General features: G+C 42.0%; 1 protein-coding gene across 1 annotated transcript; it reads right to left on the bottom strand.

The window, feature by feature from the left end:
- Positions 1-9986: 9986 nt before the first annotated feature.
- LOC116124379 (sulfite exporter TauE/SafE family protein 3-like) lies at positions 9987-13870 on the bottom strand. Its single transcript, XM_031410103.1, has 11 exons — positions 13444-13870; positions 13053-13212; positions 12187-12387; positions 12039-12103; positions 11669-11696; positions 11479-11561; positions 11322-11408; positions 11172-11222; positions 10823-11044; positions 10233-10325; positions 9987-10069 (listed from the first exon to the last, which is right to left on the bottom strand). Exons 1-11 carry the CDS (start codon positions 13657-13659, stop codon positions 10013-10015), a joined length of 1263 nt encoding a protein of 420 aa, XP_031265963.1. The 5' UTR covers positions 13660-13870; the 3' UTR covers positions 9987-10012.
- Positions 13871-15670: the final 1800 nt, after the last annotated feature.

Genomic DNA, 15670 nt, shown 5'->3' with positions numbered 1-15670 from the left:
TCACACCGAACACGTACATGATAACCGTGGCCATGTACATCGCTTGTTGTGAAAATGGATTGGGCGAGCTAACCGTGATAGAGCTCGATTGCTCGTACATCCTGAAAAAGAGTAAGGACAAGGATTTCTATTACCTTTCCAAACGAACTACCATTGAAGCTGGGATACACAGTTACTTGAGCAATGTAGTACCATATAAGACGAAGTTCTTTTTCTTTCATCATAATGGCATTTGCCATTTTCAGGAGCCAAGTAGGTCCTCCTTTCTTTTGAGTTCGCGAATTTTCTTTCGTTTTTTGCTAACGAACTCTTTGCCTCTTCGCAGCTAACAAGACGACTAGGTTAGAGCTCCTCGCGGATCCAAACAGGATCGCAACCTTCGGCTTTTTGCTTGAAGAGAGTCGCAATGCAAGATTGCTTGTGACAACCGCAAATTTGCGGAAGTACGGTTTCTTCAACTCAAAAGTGACCCTAGAGACACACCGAGTAAGCCTCTTAACCTTAGCCTTTTTGACTTCGCGTGCAGCGAATTGTTTTGCTAACGACGTTCACAGCAGCAACCATGCCTCCCAAGATGCCCAAGTCACCACGACCACGACAATTCGCCTTCCCCCAAAGGGGTGTCACTGGACCAATTGGGGTGGCTCCCAGCGGTCTCCCCGGCGGAGGCACATCGGCAGTTGACCCTGTCCGACCTGTGGGCGCTGCCTAACCTTCGGCTGCTCGCCCAAAGTAGAAAACCACGGCCTAAAGGCTTAAGAAAAGGAGGCAAATTTGGACCGAGGAGTCAGAGTCCGAACCGGAGGGCTTGGGCATCCAGCCCAAGAGGTCACAACCTTACCAAGCATTCCGCTCATGAGGGCCAGCTAGGGGTGCGATCAGCATCTCTATCGCTCCTAGGGGTTAGCAGGCAAGACAACAAGCGATCGCAGTCCTCGGGAGGAGGTCGGGAAAGGAGCTGATAGAGGGGACTCTACCTACTACAGGCACAGACACCCCCGTACTAGAGTCAATAGGTCAGCTACCGAACTATCTGTAGCCGATAGTCTTTGCTTTGCTTGAATGCGGGCTTGCGAAGGCTTTTGAGCGGTTTGTGGCCTCCGACACCATGGACCTGATGACCACATCCTTCGACCACCTGAGCCAGGTAAACGAGCTGACATTTGCTTTTGTAATATAAAGGACTAACTTTATTCTCTTCGTTATGCAAGCCCTGCTCTCTATGCACATGTCCCTGCAGAAGGTCCAGTTGGGGGTTGCTGAGGGACTGGTCGAGATAAGTGAAGAGAATGCATGGCTCAAGCAGGAGCTAAAGGCCGTGCGAATAGACAGAGACATGTTCATTGCTCAGGTAGAGCAGCATTTGTCCGAAAGGGATGATGCACTTTGCATGGTGGACTTTCAGGAATCCGAGCTGGAGAAGCACAGTGAGGAGGTGAAGGATCTCTAGACGACCGTGGCCAGACTCACCAAGGAGGCTGGCGAGAAAAACCAGGCACTATAAACAACCTATGAGCGGGCCTTGCAAGCAGAAAGGGAAATGGGCGAGCTGTGGGAGAATACTTAGAAGCAGCGATCAACGCTTGAGGCCAAGCTCCACTTTACCCAAGGTCGCGTCACCTCGCTAACTGCAGAGATGCAGCAGCAAGAGGCAGAGGTCGAGGGTAGGGCTGCAGAATGGACGATTCAGTCCATCTTTGCCCTTCTGCCGAAGAACCTTGAGATAGATCTGTTCGACCTCCCTGACGAGTACCGGAACGAGCTTGCTTCCATGGCGCAGGCCGAAGCTGAGGAAGCAACTCGGGGACCTGACCTAGAAAAGGAACATCCTAAGTTCGTTCTAGAGGAGCCCGCACCCGAACAGGCCGCCGGCCACCAACCTGGGGACGAGGATCAGTGATTCAATTCTCTTGTTTTCTCCCTTTATGCCTATGTACTTTCCTTTTCTATAAATAAAGACATTTCTTTTTACAATCTTTCATGAGTATTTACAATTTTCGCATTCTTACATATGAGATCGCATTCTAACTATTTACAATAACATTGGTATAAGTTTATGCGAACATAATTGTATACATGGGAAAATGATTACAAATGAACAGAATTGTACACTCGCTATTTACAAAGATTGCAAAAATTGAGAAAAGTAAAATATTTACAAGGAAACAATTGAGTTCAGAATTACTAATAATATGGTCGGAGATGCTTAGCATTCCAAGCTCGAGGTACTTCGGAACCATTCAGCTTTTTGAGATGATAAGTCCCCGGTCTTATTACTTTGGCGATGCGGTATGGGCTCTCCCAGTTCGGTCCTAGAACTCCTGCACTTGGTTCTCTAGTACCGAGAATGACTTCCTTTAAAACGAGGTCGTCAACCTGGAAGTCTCTTCTTCTGACCTTAGAGTCGAAGAACCTTTTCGCGCATTGTTGATAGACTGCTATTCTTAGCTGAGCCTTGCTACGATGTTCCTCAACTAGGTCCAGACTTGCGCGCATGAGCGCTCCATTGTCGGCTTCGCCGAACAAGTCCCTCCGAAGTGAACCGGTCCCTACCTCCACAAGGATCATTGCTTCGCAGCCATATGCTAGCGAAAAAGGGGTTTCTAAGGTAGAGGTTCTCAGAGTCGTCCTGTATACCCATAGGACTTCAGGAAGGTCGTCGGCCTAATTTCCCTTGGCTGCGCCAAGTTTGGCCTTCAGAGTATGCTTGATGGTTTTGTTGATAGCTTTAACTTAACCATTTGCTTGCGGTCTTGCGACTAAGGCAACTTTTTTGTGGATACCCAGCTCATCGCAAAACTACTTGAATTCCTCGTTATCGAACTGCTTTCCATTATCAAATATGAGGGTATGAGGAATCCCGTAGCGGTACACAATGATTTTGAAGACGAAGTCCTTGAGCTTTTTGCTGGTGATCGTGGCTAATGGCTCTACTTCGACCTACTTGGTAAAGTAGTCTACTGCGACCACCGCATACTTGACTTCCCCTTTACCAACTGGCGTGGGACCAATGAGATTGATTCCCCACATGAAGAATGATCAGGGGCTGGTCATGGTTATCAGCTGGTAGGAAAGAGCTCGCGGTATGTTCGCGAACCACTGGCACTTGTCACACCTTTTGACAAAGTTGTAGGTGTCTTCCTAGATTAGAGGCCAATAATATCCCTAACGAACAACTTTGTTGGCGAGAGATCGTACGGCCGTGTGATTATTGCAGATCCCTTCATGTATCTCTCGCATGATGTAGTTTACTTCTTCGACGGTTACACATCAGAGAAGGGGGGGCTAAACCCTCACTTATACAGTTGGTCTCCTATTAGCGTGTAACGAGAAGCTCTTGCTTGCAGGGTCCTTGCTTTGACCTTGTCGTTGGGCAAGACCCCATCTCAGAGATACTGAATGATAGGGGTCATCTAGGAAACTGATTCTATTGTATTCACGATCCGTTTGGGCCAGTTGACACTGGGAGCCTCTATGAACCGAACAGGAATACTTTCTGGTGCATCTGAGTCTAGCGATGAGCCTATCTTTGCCAAGGCATGTGCTACAAAATTGTTATCTCTAGGAATCTGTGTAATCATAAAGTGTATGAACGACTCAAGTGCGGCCTTAGCTTTCTTCAGATAGCTGATCATATTTTCTTCCTTAGCCTGGTACTCCCCCAAAATCTGGTTTACAACCAGTATGGAGTCGTTGTGGATGCTGATCGCGGTTGATCCCATTTCACCGGCTAACCGTAACCCAACGAGCAGAGTTTTATACTCAGTCTCATTATTGGTCGCTTTGAACCCAAACTGGAGATTGCCATGAATACGAGTCCCCTCGAGACTTAAGAGGAGAAGACCTGCTTCGGCCCTCTTCTTGTTCGATGATCTGTCGACGTATAGGCTCCAGGTCGAGAGATTCTAAATAGTTTCCTGGCTGACCTCGTTGGCTTATTGCTCGGATTCTTTGGTCGGGTGTTATGAGAATTCCGAAATGAAATCAGCAATAGTCTGCCCTTTGATAGTTGCTTTCGACCTATATTACAGATCGAACTGACTTAGTTCCATGGCCCATTTGAGTAGTTTACCCGATGCCTCTAGCTTTAGGAGGATCTGCCTGAGCGGGTAACTTGTCATTACATGGATTTTATGGGCATGGAAGTAAGGTCGCAACTTTCGGGAAGCGATCTACAGGGCATAAGCTAATCGCTCCATTTCTAGATACCGCATTTCGGCATCCAACAGATGTTTGCTCGAGTAATACACTTGCCATTGAATCTTGCTCTTATCCCGAACTAATGCTACATTGACCGCATATTGGGAGATGGACAGATACAGGAGGAGTATCTCTTGCGGGAGAGGCTTGGATAGAAAATATGGCTTCCCGAGGTGTTCTTTAATGCTTTGGAATGCCTGTTCGCACTTGGGAGTCCACTTAAACTTCTTATTGGCCCTGAGAATGTTGAAGAATGGAAAGCAGTGATCTGTTGCCCTCGATATGAAGCGACTAAGCGTCGCTATTCGCCCATTAAGACTTTTAACCTATTTTTTGCTGGTCGGGCTCTTCATGTCGAGGAGAGCTTGGATTTTCTCGAGGTTGATTTCTATCCCCCGCTGGTTAACCATGTACCATAGGAATTTTCCTGAGGATACTCTGAATGAGCATTTGAAAGGATTGAGCTTCATTCTGTATTCCCGGAGGATGTCGAACATCTCAGCGAGATGTGCTATGTGATATGAAGCCACATGCGACTTGACTAGCATGTCATCAACATAGACTTCCATCGACTTTCTGATCTGCTTGGAAAACATTCGGTTAACCAACCGCTGGTAAGTTACACCAGCATTCTTAAGGCCGAAGGGCATAACTCTATAGCAATACAGCCCTTGATTTTGTACAAATGAGGTATACTCTTCATTCGGTGCATACATTAGAATTTGATTGTATCCCAAGTATGCATCCATAAAACTCAACAGCTCGTGCCCAGAGGTGGCATCAAGGAGCTGGTCGATTTTGGGCAGGGGAAAGCTGCCTTTTGGACAGGCTTTGTTGAGGTTGGTGAAGTCAATACAGGTTCACCACTTGTTATTGGGCTTCTTTACTAGAATTGGGTTGGCAACCCAGCTCTGGTAGAGCGTTTCTTGGATGGATCCATTCTGAAGGAGGTTATCTACCTCGATTTTTAAGGTAGCATGGTGCTCTAGATCTATCGCCCTTCTTTTTGGCGGACCGGTTTGGCTTCACTATCGATGTTTAAAGCATGGCAAATGATGTCCGGGCTGATCCCGACCATGTCGGCATGCGTCCATGCGAACACATCAATACTTTCTCTGAGAAAGCTGATCAGGTCGTTAGCGAGCTGGGGGTTGAGATTGCTTTCGATCCTCAACACTCTGCTCGGCTCGCTCTAGTCGACTGATACTTCCGTTAGATTCTCAACTGGCCCACTGGCAGGGCATTCTTGGATACGAGATCCATATTATCCTTGGTTGGGCTAGGCTGTGGTTCGATCCGACTGATCGTCATTGCCTGTTTGGGAATGCCACGCGAGATGTCTTTCCCCTTACACGTCATCTGCACTGCCTTAGCAGTCGCGAGATACGCGCTGAGATCCGCTTACTTCCCCTATCCTTGTCAGGGTGGGGAACTTCATCTTAAGATGATAGATCGAAGTGACTGCTTTGAAGTTCCTCAGTAGAGGTTGCCCTAGAATTCCATTGAATGCGGATGGGCAATCCACTACTAAGAATTCAGTTATTTTGGTCACCTCGTCAAAGTCACCCGGCGTGACTAGAAGCGAGGTCATTCCTTTGGGGATCAGATGATCCCCTGTAAAACCATACAGGGGGATCGAGGAGGGCTTCAGGTCGGCCTCGTCCAACTTCATTCTTTTGAAAGTTGTCTGCAACAGGATGTTCACAGCGCTTCTGTTGTCCACCAACATTATGTGGACGTCAAAGCACCCTATTTGGGGCGTGATGACGAGAGTATCATCATAGGGATGATGCAATCGGACTACGTCTTTTTTGAAGAAGGTGATTTCTTCCTCCCTGTGAACCTTTAGTGGTCACTGCGTTGTGTTCATCACACTGATGGGATCGTGATAGGCTGCGCCAGCATATCTTTCCTAGGCACCTCGCGAGTTTCCTCCGAGGTGCGATCCTCCAAAGATTATCCCCACACTACTGACTTTCTTGCGATCACGACGCTTCTTACTCGGTTCCTCTTGATTTTTCTCCCTTACGGGAGCAGAGTCATCAACATACTCTTTGAAATGCCCCTGCTTGATAAGATTTTCAATTGCCTGCTTGAGAGCTTGGCACTCATCGGTGTGATGCCTATTGTCCCTATAATAACGATAGTATTTTTAACTGTTTCGAGATGAGGAGAGATGTTTCATGGGCTCAGGCTCTCCGAGCAGACCGGCCTCTTCTGATTTATCAAGAATGACCTAAACAGATGCATTCAAAGGGGTATACAGAGTTCTATCGCGATCGCGATGAGAAACTGGAGCATAAGACTTCTTGGGCTCGAATCAAGGTTTCTTTCCTTTTCGTTGATCGTCATTAGCCCATCTACGATCAACTCTCCTATTTTCGCCCCGACCTGGGGCATCGCCAGAAGTGTCGGGATCATGGTGGTGGAGCGCTACCACGGAGCTCTTAATACGGAGGTATTTCTCCGTAAGGTTGTAAAAACAGGTCAGAGAAACATCATCCTCTGATTGCAGCTCCTTCCACAGATCTGTCTGTGGACGAACTCCCATTATAATGAGAGTTCGAACGAACTCCTCGGGAGTATGAGCTATTTTATGGAGCTCCTTGTGGAGCCTATCAATATAAGATTGGAGGGATTCATTCCTCTCATGTCTTATGTTATTGAGGTAGCTCAAAGGCATCAAGAACTTCCTGTTCGCCTAGAAGTGTCTCAAGAATGTTGAACTCATCTGGTTCCACGAGCTGATTGATCCCGCTGGGAGCGACCTGAGCAATCGCTTGGCATGAGATGTAAGAGTTAATACCAAGCACCGGCATTTTGCCAAATCAGAAACTTGATGAAGTTCCATCAGGTCGTTGAATTCGTATAAATGATCCTGCAGATCAAAATTTTCATCGAACGCCCGCATATCGGGCATTCTGAATCTTGACGAGAGAGGGGCGGCTAACACAGCCGGAGAAAAGGGAGACGCTTATGCAACTTGCCCTTGCTCGTTTTGTTGAGCTTTTAGCTGATCCAGAGCTTGTTGTAGCTCCTCAATCTAAGGCAGCGGAGCTATCTGGGGATTGCTTTCCCCCATGCGGGTTCGACCCTTGTGATTGCGGTTGAGGAAAGTTTGGAGGTCGGATACATTTTTGCCTTAGCCGGCAATTCTGACCACTCTCGACACACACTAGCTAAAGCCATGTGATGGCGATGAATGGTGTGAGGAATTTTCACGACCTCTATGGTGGTACAAAACGCCTCGCGGAGTGTGGGAACCTCCTGCACGATGATGATCCAGATCGTCATTCTAGCAGTGATAAGAATTGCCCCGCGTAGCACTTTTGTGGAAGTGCTCATGCGACATGGCATGGGACAGCTCGGGATGCGATCTGTCATCGAGCCTTAACACCACAGGTATTCTACCTGGGACATGGTCGGTGTTTGTCGGCCCTTTAGAGCCCTTAGGCCCGCTGTTCGCCACTTGCTTACCCTTCCTTTGACGCGCTGCAATGCGTGCGACACGGGCTATCGCCTTTTTTTGCGCCTTCATGCGACCTGCAGGCTTTTTAGGCGGTGGCACCTCCTCATTTGATTCGGGTGGTGTAGCCCGATCCAAACAGTCAACCGAAAAATGGTCCAACCTTTGGTTGACTGTTTGGAAAGTATTGTTGAACCTCTTTAGGTAGCTCATGACAGCTAGGTCAAGCTGTGAGCTTGAAGGAATATTCCCCGCGAGGTTTTGCACCTGGGGAACTTCTTCCTCACCATGATCAGGTCGCTCAGATTCTAATTTGCGAGCCATTTGCTGTTGTAGGACCAGTTAGTTAGAGATTCTCCTGATGAAGGATGAATACTAAATCAGACTCTCCTTCTAGCGCCAAACTGTTGATGCATGATTTTAACACCAACTAAACACACGTGTGAAATGTTGAGCTGACTCATAAAACACACGCTATTGGGGGGATGAGAATGGATAAAAGATGGAAAAAGATGTTTAAAGTGGTTCGGATGCTTAGAAAACGACTCCTACGTCCACTGATATTGTATTAAGATACCGGGGTCAGGTCACGTTCAGCGAGCTGACTTACAAGTGGTTATAAAGAGAAAATAAGTAAGCTATTACAGAGAGAAATTAGTCAATCCCACAAACGGGAAGCCCTCTATTTATAGTGCGATGAAATCACGTAATGATTACTAAATCCGTGAATTGGTCATATTGCTGTGCAAATCCTTCCTTGTGCCCCGTTATTCACCAACTCGAGTAATCCACTCGAGTTTTGCAGGGATTGGACACGTGAATCACCTCCAGCCTAGCACGCACCTACTGCACTGGCAAGACCACGCCTCTTACGTCAGCGCGCGACGTGGCTGCACCTGAACGGCACCTGGACTTACCTTAGCTCTAACCATTTGCGCTGACAGCCCATCTGCGTCAGCCCTACTTTTTCAGCCATAACAATATATAATCTCAACACCATAAACACTTCTCATGAATTATTTACGTGTAATTTCTAAGAACAGCTTAACACTTTACATGTGCAAGTCATTGGTGTCATAATCACGTATCAACAAATCCCTTCTATGATATCTTTACAAAATTTTGTAATTATTAATTAGCAAATGACAATACTCATTACAATTTACAACAACAAGAACAGAACCCGTGGGAAAGAGTAATTAAGTTGACAAATTAGTGCCGACAATCTCAACAAATAGCGCCATTGGCATTGGTAATTTGGGCATCAAGCATCCTTGAGTTGACTACTTGCAAAGATATACATCAGAAACCAAATAATTAAAGCTCATTGTTGTGTCAATTGGATTCAGCAATAATCTGACAACTGAGAAGAAGGCAGAAGTAGCAGTAATGATTCCACGAAAACAGAAACATTCAAGGCCAACCTCAAGCCCCATTCTTGCTTCGCCCACTTGTCCTGTTTGCAATGGGTTAAACTGAGCAAAATTTCTTGTCAAAGAAGATTTCTCTCTTATATTCATGATGTTGAAATTGGAATTGGAACCACGCATCAAAAGTGTTATTCTCATCAGAAAAAGTCATACAAAGGAATGCACGTTAATAAAGTTGGAATCCCGTGTCCAAAGTATTGCAGAATGCAGACGACTGCGATTTCAAAAGCTTCCATGAACTGGTTGTTCACAGCTCTTTTATTTTATCTTTTGACTTCAAGGTCAGATGTTTTCCATTCATAAAACCAACCCACATCACAAATCCCTTTCTATTAAAAATTGGCCACTGTTGCTAGTTTGAAGATTGCTGGAAAGACAATGATGACGATCTACAGCCATAGATAAGGATGTCTTTGAGCAAAGTGAACTTCAACTAAAATTTTAACCATTAAATTAAGAGCATTATGTACTAAGAAGTCTAACTCAGAAGAAGGATTTTGTGAACGTGTCAAAAACAAAAAATTTTGAATGAGTAAGCATCCTTCAACACAGCAACAGAAGATAAACATTCAGCCTTAGGAGAATGATTACACCACCTAAGAATTTCTGATACACGAATTAACCAAAAAAAAAAAAAAAAAAAAAAAAGCGCAAACAAACTATAATCTACGCATCATACGTGCAGAGGTTCTCAAATCCCATGTAGCAGTGCTTCAATCTTCTCAATCATGTTTGATATGCCAACCCCACCTATCAACAGAAGAAAACATCAGTTCGGAATTTGTCAAGTAAAATGATTATTCAAGCCAGACAGCAGAGAGATCAGCACCAACCTAAAGATATTGCGCTAATAAATATTGTCAAGGCTAAAATAAAGATGATAAGCGATGCCTTCCCAATAAAATAATCAGTTTTCTCACACATGCTGCCCAATAAAAGCAGCAACGGTAGCCACAGCAACAAAGTAGAGAGCTGCCAAAGAAAGTAAAAAATCCATTGAATTAGATAAAACAAGATCCAACATCTAAGTGCAAATTACATCCGCGTTTCTTTGGAAAGGTTTTTTTTTTTCTGATTTAAGGAATTACAGAAGTACAAATGCATACAAAAAATTTGGGTGCCAGTGGGTTGCTTAAGTAAGGGACAGGAAAACGTTTCAGAAGGTAATATTCTACAACTGACATGGATGAGGAGAAGGTCATAGCAAAGGTAGCAGTGGCACTTGAGACCTGCATAGAAGTCATCAAGAAGAGTAAAACTAACAAATATTTAGCAATGCTTTGACTCAGAGAACATAACTTTCTTGTAAACACAGTCATCTTTGCCTCTCCGTCATTCTGGTTCTAGTAAAGCACATCTCCACCAAAAGAGGTTTTCAGATCCTTGAGGTTACCATGTAAGAAACCTTACATGCGTAGCCACATTTTGCAAAAGCATATATTATCACGTTAATGCTTCATTCTTAACCTGATATTTCTGTCTAGTCATTAGTTCCCAAATTATGGACAAATATTGGAGTTGGGAACAATAAAGGTGAAGGAAGCATAAATCACTTCCTTGCAGAAGCTAAAACTAATGAATATGATTTTCTGCTCCGACACAACAGTTAATCAAGTATAGTTCCAGAGGTACAATGATTATGATCATCATTCATATTCAAAATAAATTTGTATTATAATATAAATTTATAAATTCAGATCACATTTAAAAGGAAACAATAACCCACCTGAGGAGGAACTCCCAGCTCCAAAAACAGTGGACCCATGATAAATCCTCCTCCTAGTCCAAGCAGCCCACCAACCACCCCAGCCAATACTCCAAAGGCACAATAGGTAGCAAGCTGGTGCACTTTTAAACTTTTTCCGTCCTCTCCCTTTGAAGCTATTACTCTACTTCCCTTGTACAAGCTAACAGCCTCATACATAGACACCCCAAACGAAACTGGGATCTGGATAACATACTCATTGTCAAATTTGGCAGTGTTCAGGTATCATGTCTCAATCACACAGGCAAAAGCAGATAAAAACTTGTAGATACTCATTGTATAAGAAGTCCAATAATGCAATAGAATGTACCTGCATTAAGTTCAATACCCAATATGCTACCGAACATGTAGATGTATAATTCTGTAGCCAAAGTCATTAATTTCAGTTAGCCCAGAATACTGCGTAACAAGAAATTGAAATATATACTATGACGATAAGAGACAGCAGAAGAAACAAAACCTTGGAAATTTGTAGTCCAAGGAATGCAACCCAAACAAACACAAGAAGTCCGAGTTCCTTCCAACAAACATTCTCCAAAATAGTCACCTGCCATTGCCAAATATATTAGCTTCAAGAATTCTTTATAACTCACTACAGCAGACCAAAGTGCACTCACTTCTCGGTCCATGGTATCCTTTTGAGCTTCACTCCTTGGACCACTAGGAAGGGGCTTATACTCCACCTCAGCAGCACCAGCACCTGCCAGAAAAGGAAAAATAGGTGGGTTGATTTAAGATGGATGATGTATGAGCAAGTATTATTCAATAGTCTTTGGATATAATTAATATAACAGCAAGTACACGTACCATTGGATTCCAGACGCTTCGCAGCCTCCTAAAATCGAAACCAAGTTCAAATGGTTAAAATCAATTTTTGGGGCATTAATACATACATTACAATCGAACTTTGACCACAGATTTTATATGTTCCTATTTGATTTTCAGTGAATTAGAAGACCAAGAAAGCAGAAAACCATCTCTAACAATGGACTCCAATTGAAAGTTATCATGACTCCAATTATGAAATTTTATGCAGCATGCAATAGAAAGGGCTCCTTTATAAATGTGACAGGAGAGACCACAAATTATGTTTTAGTGGAATGATCTTCCATTAATACAAGAAGTGCACATGGCCTGGTACTCAAAGCAAAATATCTGTATAAGTAGATGAAATTACCTTTTTCATAATGGTTTCTTTTTTCCATGTCTCGACACCCTTGAAGAACGCCTTGGTTGAAGTGCCTATGAGAACCATCATAATCAACATAAGTTGTTATTAAAGCAAACTTCCCAACAGGGGGAACGGCAGCTTGAGTAACCATTACCTAAAAAGAGAACAATGAGTAGAACTGTGACCATCCAGTCAGCAAATACAACATTGAATGCAACCCCTATGCTAATTCCCAGCATGAGCATTGGTTGAATTAGCAGAGCCAGATCATAGTCAATGATAGGCATATCAATTGTAGGATGCCTTAGCTTAAGGTTATAGTAAACTGTGGAGGCTGCCGCACCCATAATCATACCTGAAACAAAAAAAAAAACAAGAGGGCAGAGATTTTAAATTACAGAAAAATCAGCTTCGTTTATTATCTTTACTTCATAACTACTGTCAATAATTCCACTAAAAGGAGAACCCAGAATTTCTGTAAACACGCAAACATAGATGCCAGCATTAACTAATTATGCATGCATCACATTGTAATCTGTCACACTGAGAACTTTGGCACTATTGAATTCAGCCATTGGCAAATAACAAACAGAAATCACAAAAACACAAAAAATATTTACAATCAAAATTCATGAAACAAGTTTATAACAGTTTTAAAAGAGAAATCTAGGTGTATCACCACAGTGATTAAAATTTTCAGAGCTCAACTTAAACATGTTTAAGACTCAAGGTCGCTAAAAGTGGAATCAAGCAGGATAAATTTAAAAAAAAAGGTTAATGGCTGTCATGTGAAGACAATATAGTCAATGGCATGGATCACATAATCCTTTGTGCTCAAATATTTAAAACTTCTTAAACTTAAGAAAATAGTGTTTTAACTCCATTCAAATCTGAACTTTTTGTTTCTACCTTTCCCCGTTTTAGAAAGAAATGAACAAGCATCCGAACAACCAGTCTCTTTCAAGTTTTAACCTTTTCTATAAATTTTATTTCAACAACTAAGATTCATCGGTCTCTTACATTTTGAAATAGCGGTAGCTGATTTTGCATCAAACCCAATAATGAGGCTAAGCATAGGAACAAAAATTCCGCCACCACCGACCCCACCAACACTTCCAAACGCAGCTCCGAAGAATCCAATAATACTGCCCAGAACAATTTGCCATCCAAATTTCATTTCCTGAAAACAACATATTTCAACTTTATTTCAGTAAAATTTTTCATTTTAAATCCACACTGAGAGACTATATAATCCAAAACTTAATGCACACAAAAGCACACCCACCAACATTTGTTAAAACAAGACGATAACGACTGTCAGTTTTATTTATTTATTTATTAAATAATAAATACAGATAGATTGAAGAATCTAATAACCAAAATTAAAAGGTCCGGGGAATATTCAACTCACCGGCCAAACATGGTGATAACCAGATTGATCAGATTGCCATAAGAAATTTACAGCTTTGAGAAGAAAATCTGATTCATGTTTTGCTCCTCCATTGAATCCTGAAGCTTCAAGTTTTAAGCCTCTTTCGGCTTTAGCAAACACAAAAGCCAACACAAAGTTGAAAAAAATCATTAATATCGGTCTCAAAACCCGCCATTTCGCTCCAAAGTCCGCCATTAGATCGAAAATTCACCACCAATTCTCAACAGTCTCTCACTTTCTCTCGCCAAAGTTCATACAAAAAACAAATCCCACCTCTAAAATTCTACAAAACTCTTAAAAACTCTTATACTAGCACCAAAAACGTAGGCACGTGGTTATATTGATTCAATGAAAGCAACTGCAAAAGAAAAAAAAGAAAAAAAAAAAAACGAAGAAGAAATGTTGAATCTTTGAATGAGTGGTCGATTCCTGCTAGATTTGCAGACCCAAGTGGAACAATTTGAGTGAAAAAGAAAGAAAGTTTCTGGGAGAAAAGAGAGAAATACGAATTATAGTTATCAACTCCTTGATGGTGAGTATGTGTTTTTATAAAAGAGAAGCGACGTGAATGTTCGAAAAAGTTGGTGGGGGATGTAAAAAGCAAAATGAATCAAATGAGAGACTCGGAGAGAGTTTCTCTCCTTTTCCCTTTATCTCTGAAGTATGAATTCGTGTAAGTAAATATATAAATTTATAAAGAAAGACGAAGAAGAGTGAGAATGGTGGGTGGTCTGAAATGAGCGATTGATTTTGAATCTTTGATTCTGTGAGAGAGAAATAACCAATTTTTTATCAAATTTATGTCTTTGTTTGGCTGTGTTTTAGTGACAAGTGGTTGGTTTGATATTTTGGATGTTTATGAGGGTAATTTAGGAATAATGCGTCACTATTGCCCTCTCAAGTCTCAACATCAATATCACAACCATGCTTTATTAATTTTTATTTTTATTTTGGCGAAACTATTTTAACAACCAAAATTTTAATTTTTCTATTTAAAAAATAAAAAGGTTTTTTTTAATTTAAAAATTAAAATGTTCGGATCAATTTACACACATGTTAACTAATTTTTTAGATCTATTGAATACTATAAGTAATTGTAAGATTTAAACTCAAAAAACTAAAAAGAAAATAAAAAAAATAAAAGGAAACTTTCTTCCCACGTGATTTTCGTATATAGACTTCAGAGTTGTTTTTATTAATTTGAAATTAAATAAAATAATATCATTGGACATGTTTGGCTTATTATTTCTATCCATATTCTCAATCATATTCTCCAAATAAAGTTTGGTACATTATTCTAGGAATATTACCTTTTTTTTTTTAATTATTTTTAGACCCCATAAGGTTATTAATTTCATTAAATACCCATTAAAAAAAAGTTTAAAAATTAACAAAAATACCCCCGTGACCCACACTTGCCAGATTCCGGCAACCACCGTCGATAATAGCCGGAATCTGTCATAACGGTGAATTACCGATCGAAACTGGCCGATAATTCACCGATCTGGCCTTTTCCGCCCAGATCCAGTCGCAGCGACGACCATATCTTTGGCCGTTGCTGACGACCAAAGATAGCCATCGTTTTGGCCTTTTTCGACCGTCGGGGCCACAGCAAGCCGTAGATCTGACCTTTTCCGGCCATATCCGTGGTGGATCTGGCCGGAAAAGGCCATAACGACGCGTTACAACACAGATCCGATCGGTCTGTGTCGTAATACGATTTTTTGACTAGATTTTGGCAGCGGTGGCCAGAATCTGACACTGCAGGTGGTGGAGTTATTTTTGTTATTTTATATATTGGGGTGTTTAATTAAATTAGTAAATCTAGGGGCTTTTTTATAAATTTTTAAATTTTACCTCGTAATACTTTCTTATTCAACTACCCAATATTATTCCTAAAATTCTATTCAAAATAATAAACCAAACGCACCCATGTACTCTAAACCAAGCTAACTAAAATTAGGTGACACAGAAATAATATTTAATTATTTATTTTTAAGAAGAAAAAATGAGGAGACTTTTAACTCTGCCTATATAATATAACTAGCTGCACATATCAGACATTATTAGGGATTATCACGTGACGAAATTAAGTTATTGGAGTCTGACGTGGGCGATAGGCCATGGCGGACTCTTTCCTGTCGTTCTATCTCTTCTTGGCCAGAATCAATTGGCAAATTATGGTGCAGAAAATAAAAAAAAAATT

The sequence above is a fragment of the Pistacia vera genome, unplaced genomic scaffold (assembly GCF_008641045.1).
Source record: "Pistacia vera cultivar Batoury unplaced genomic scaffold, PisVer_v2 Contig152, whole genome shotgun sequence".
NCBI lineage: Eukaryota > Viridiplantae > Streptophyta > Magnoliopsida > Sapindales > Anacardiaceae > Pistacia > Pistacia vera.
This window is presented reverse-complemented; position numbering and strand designations above follow the sequence as displayed.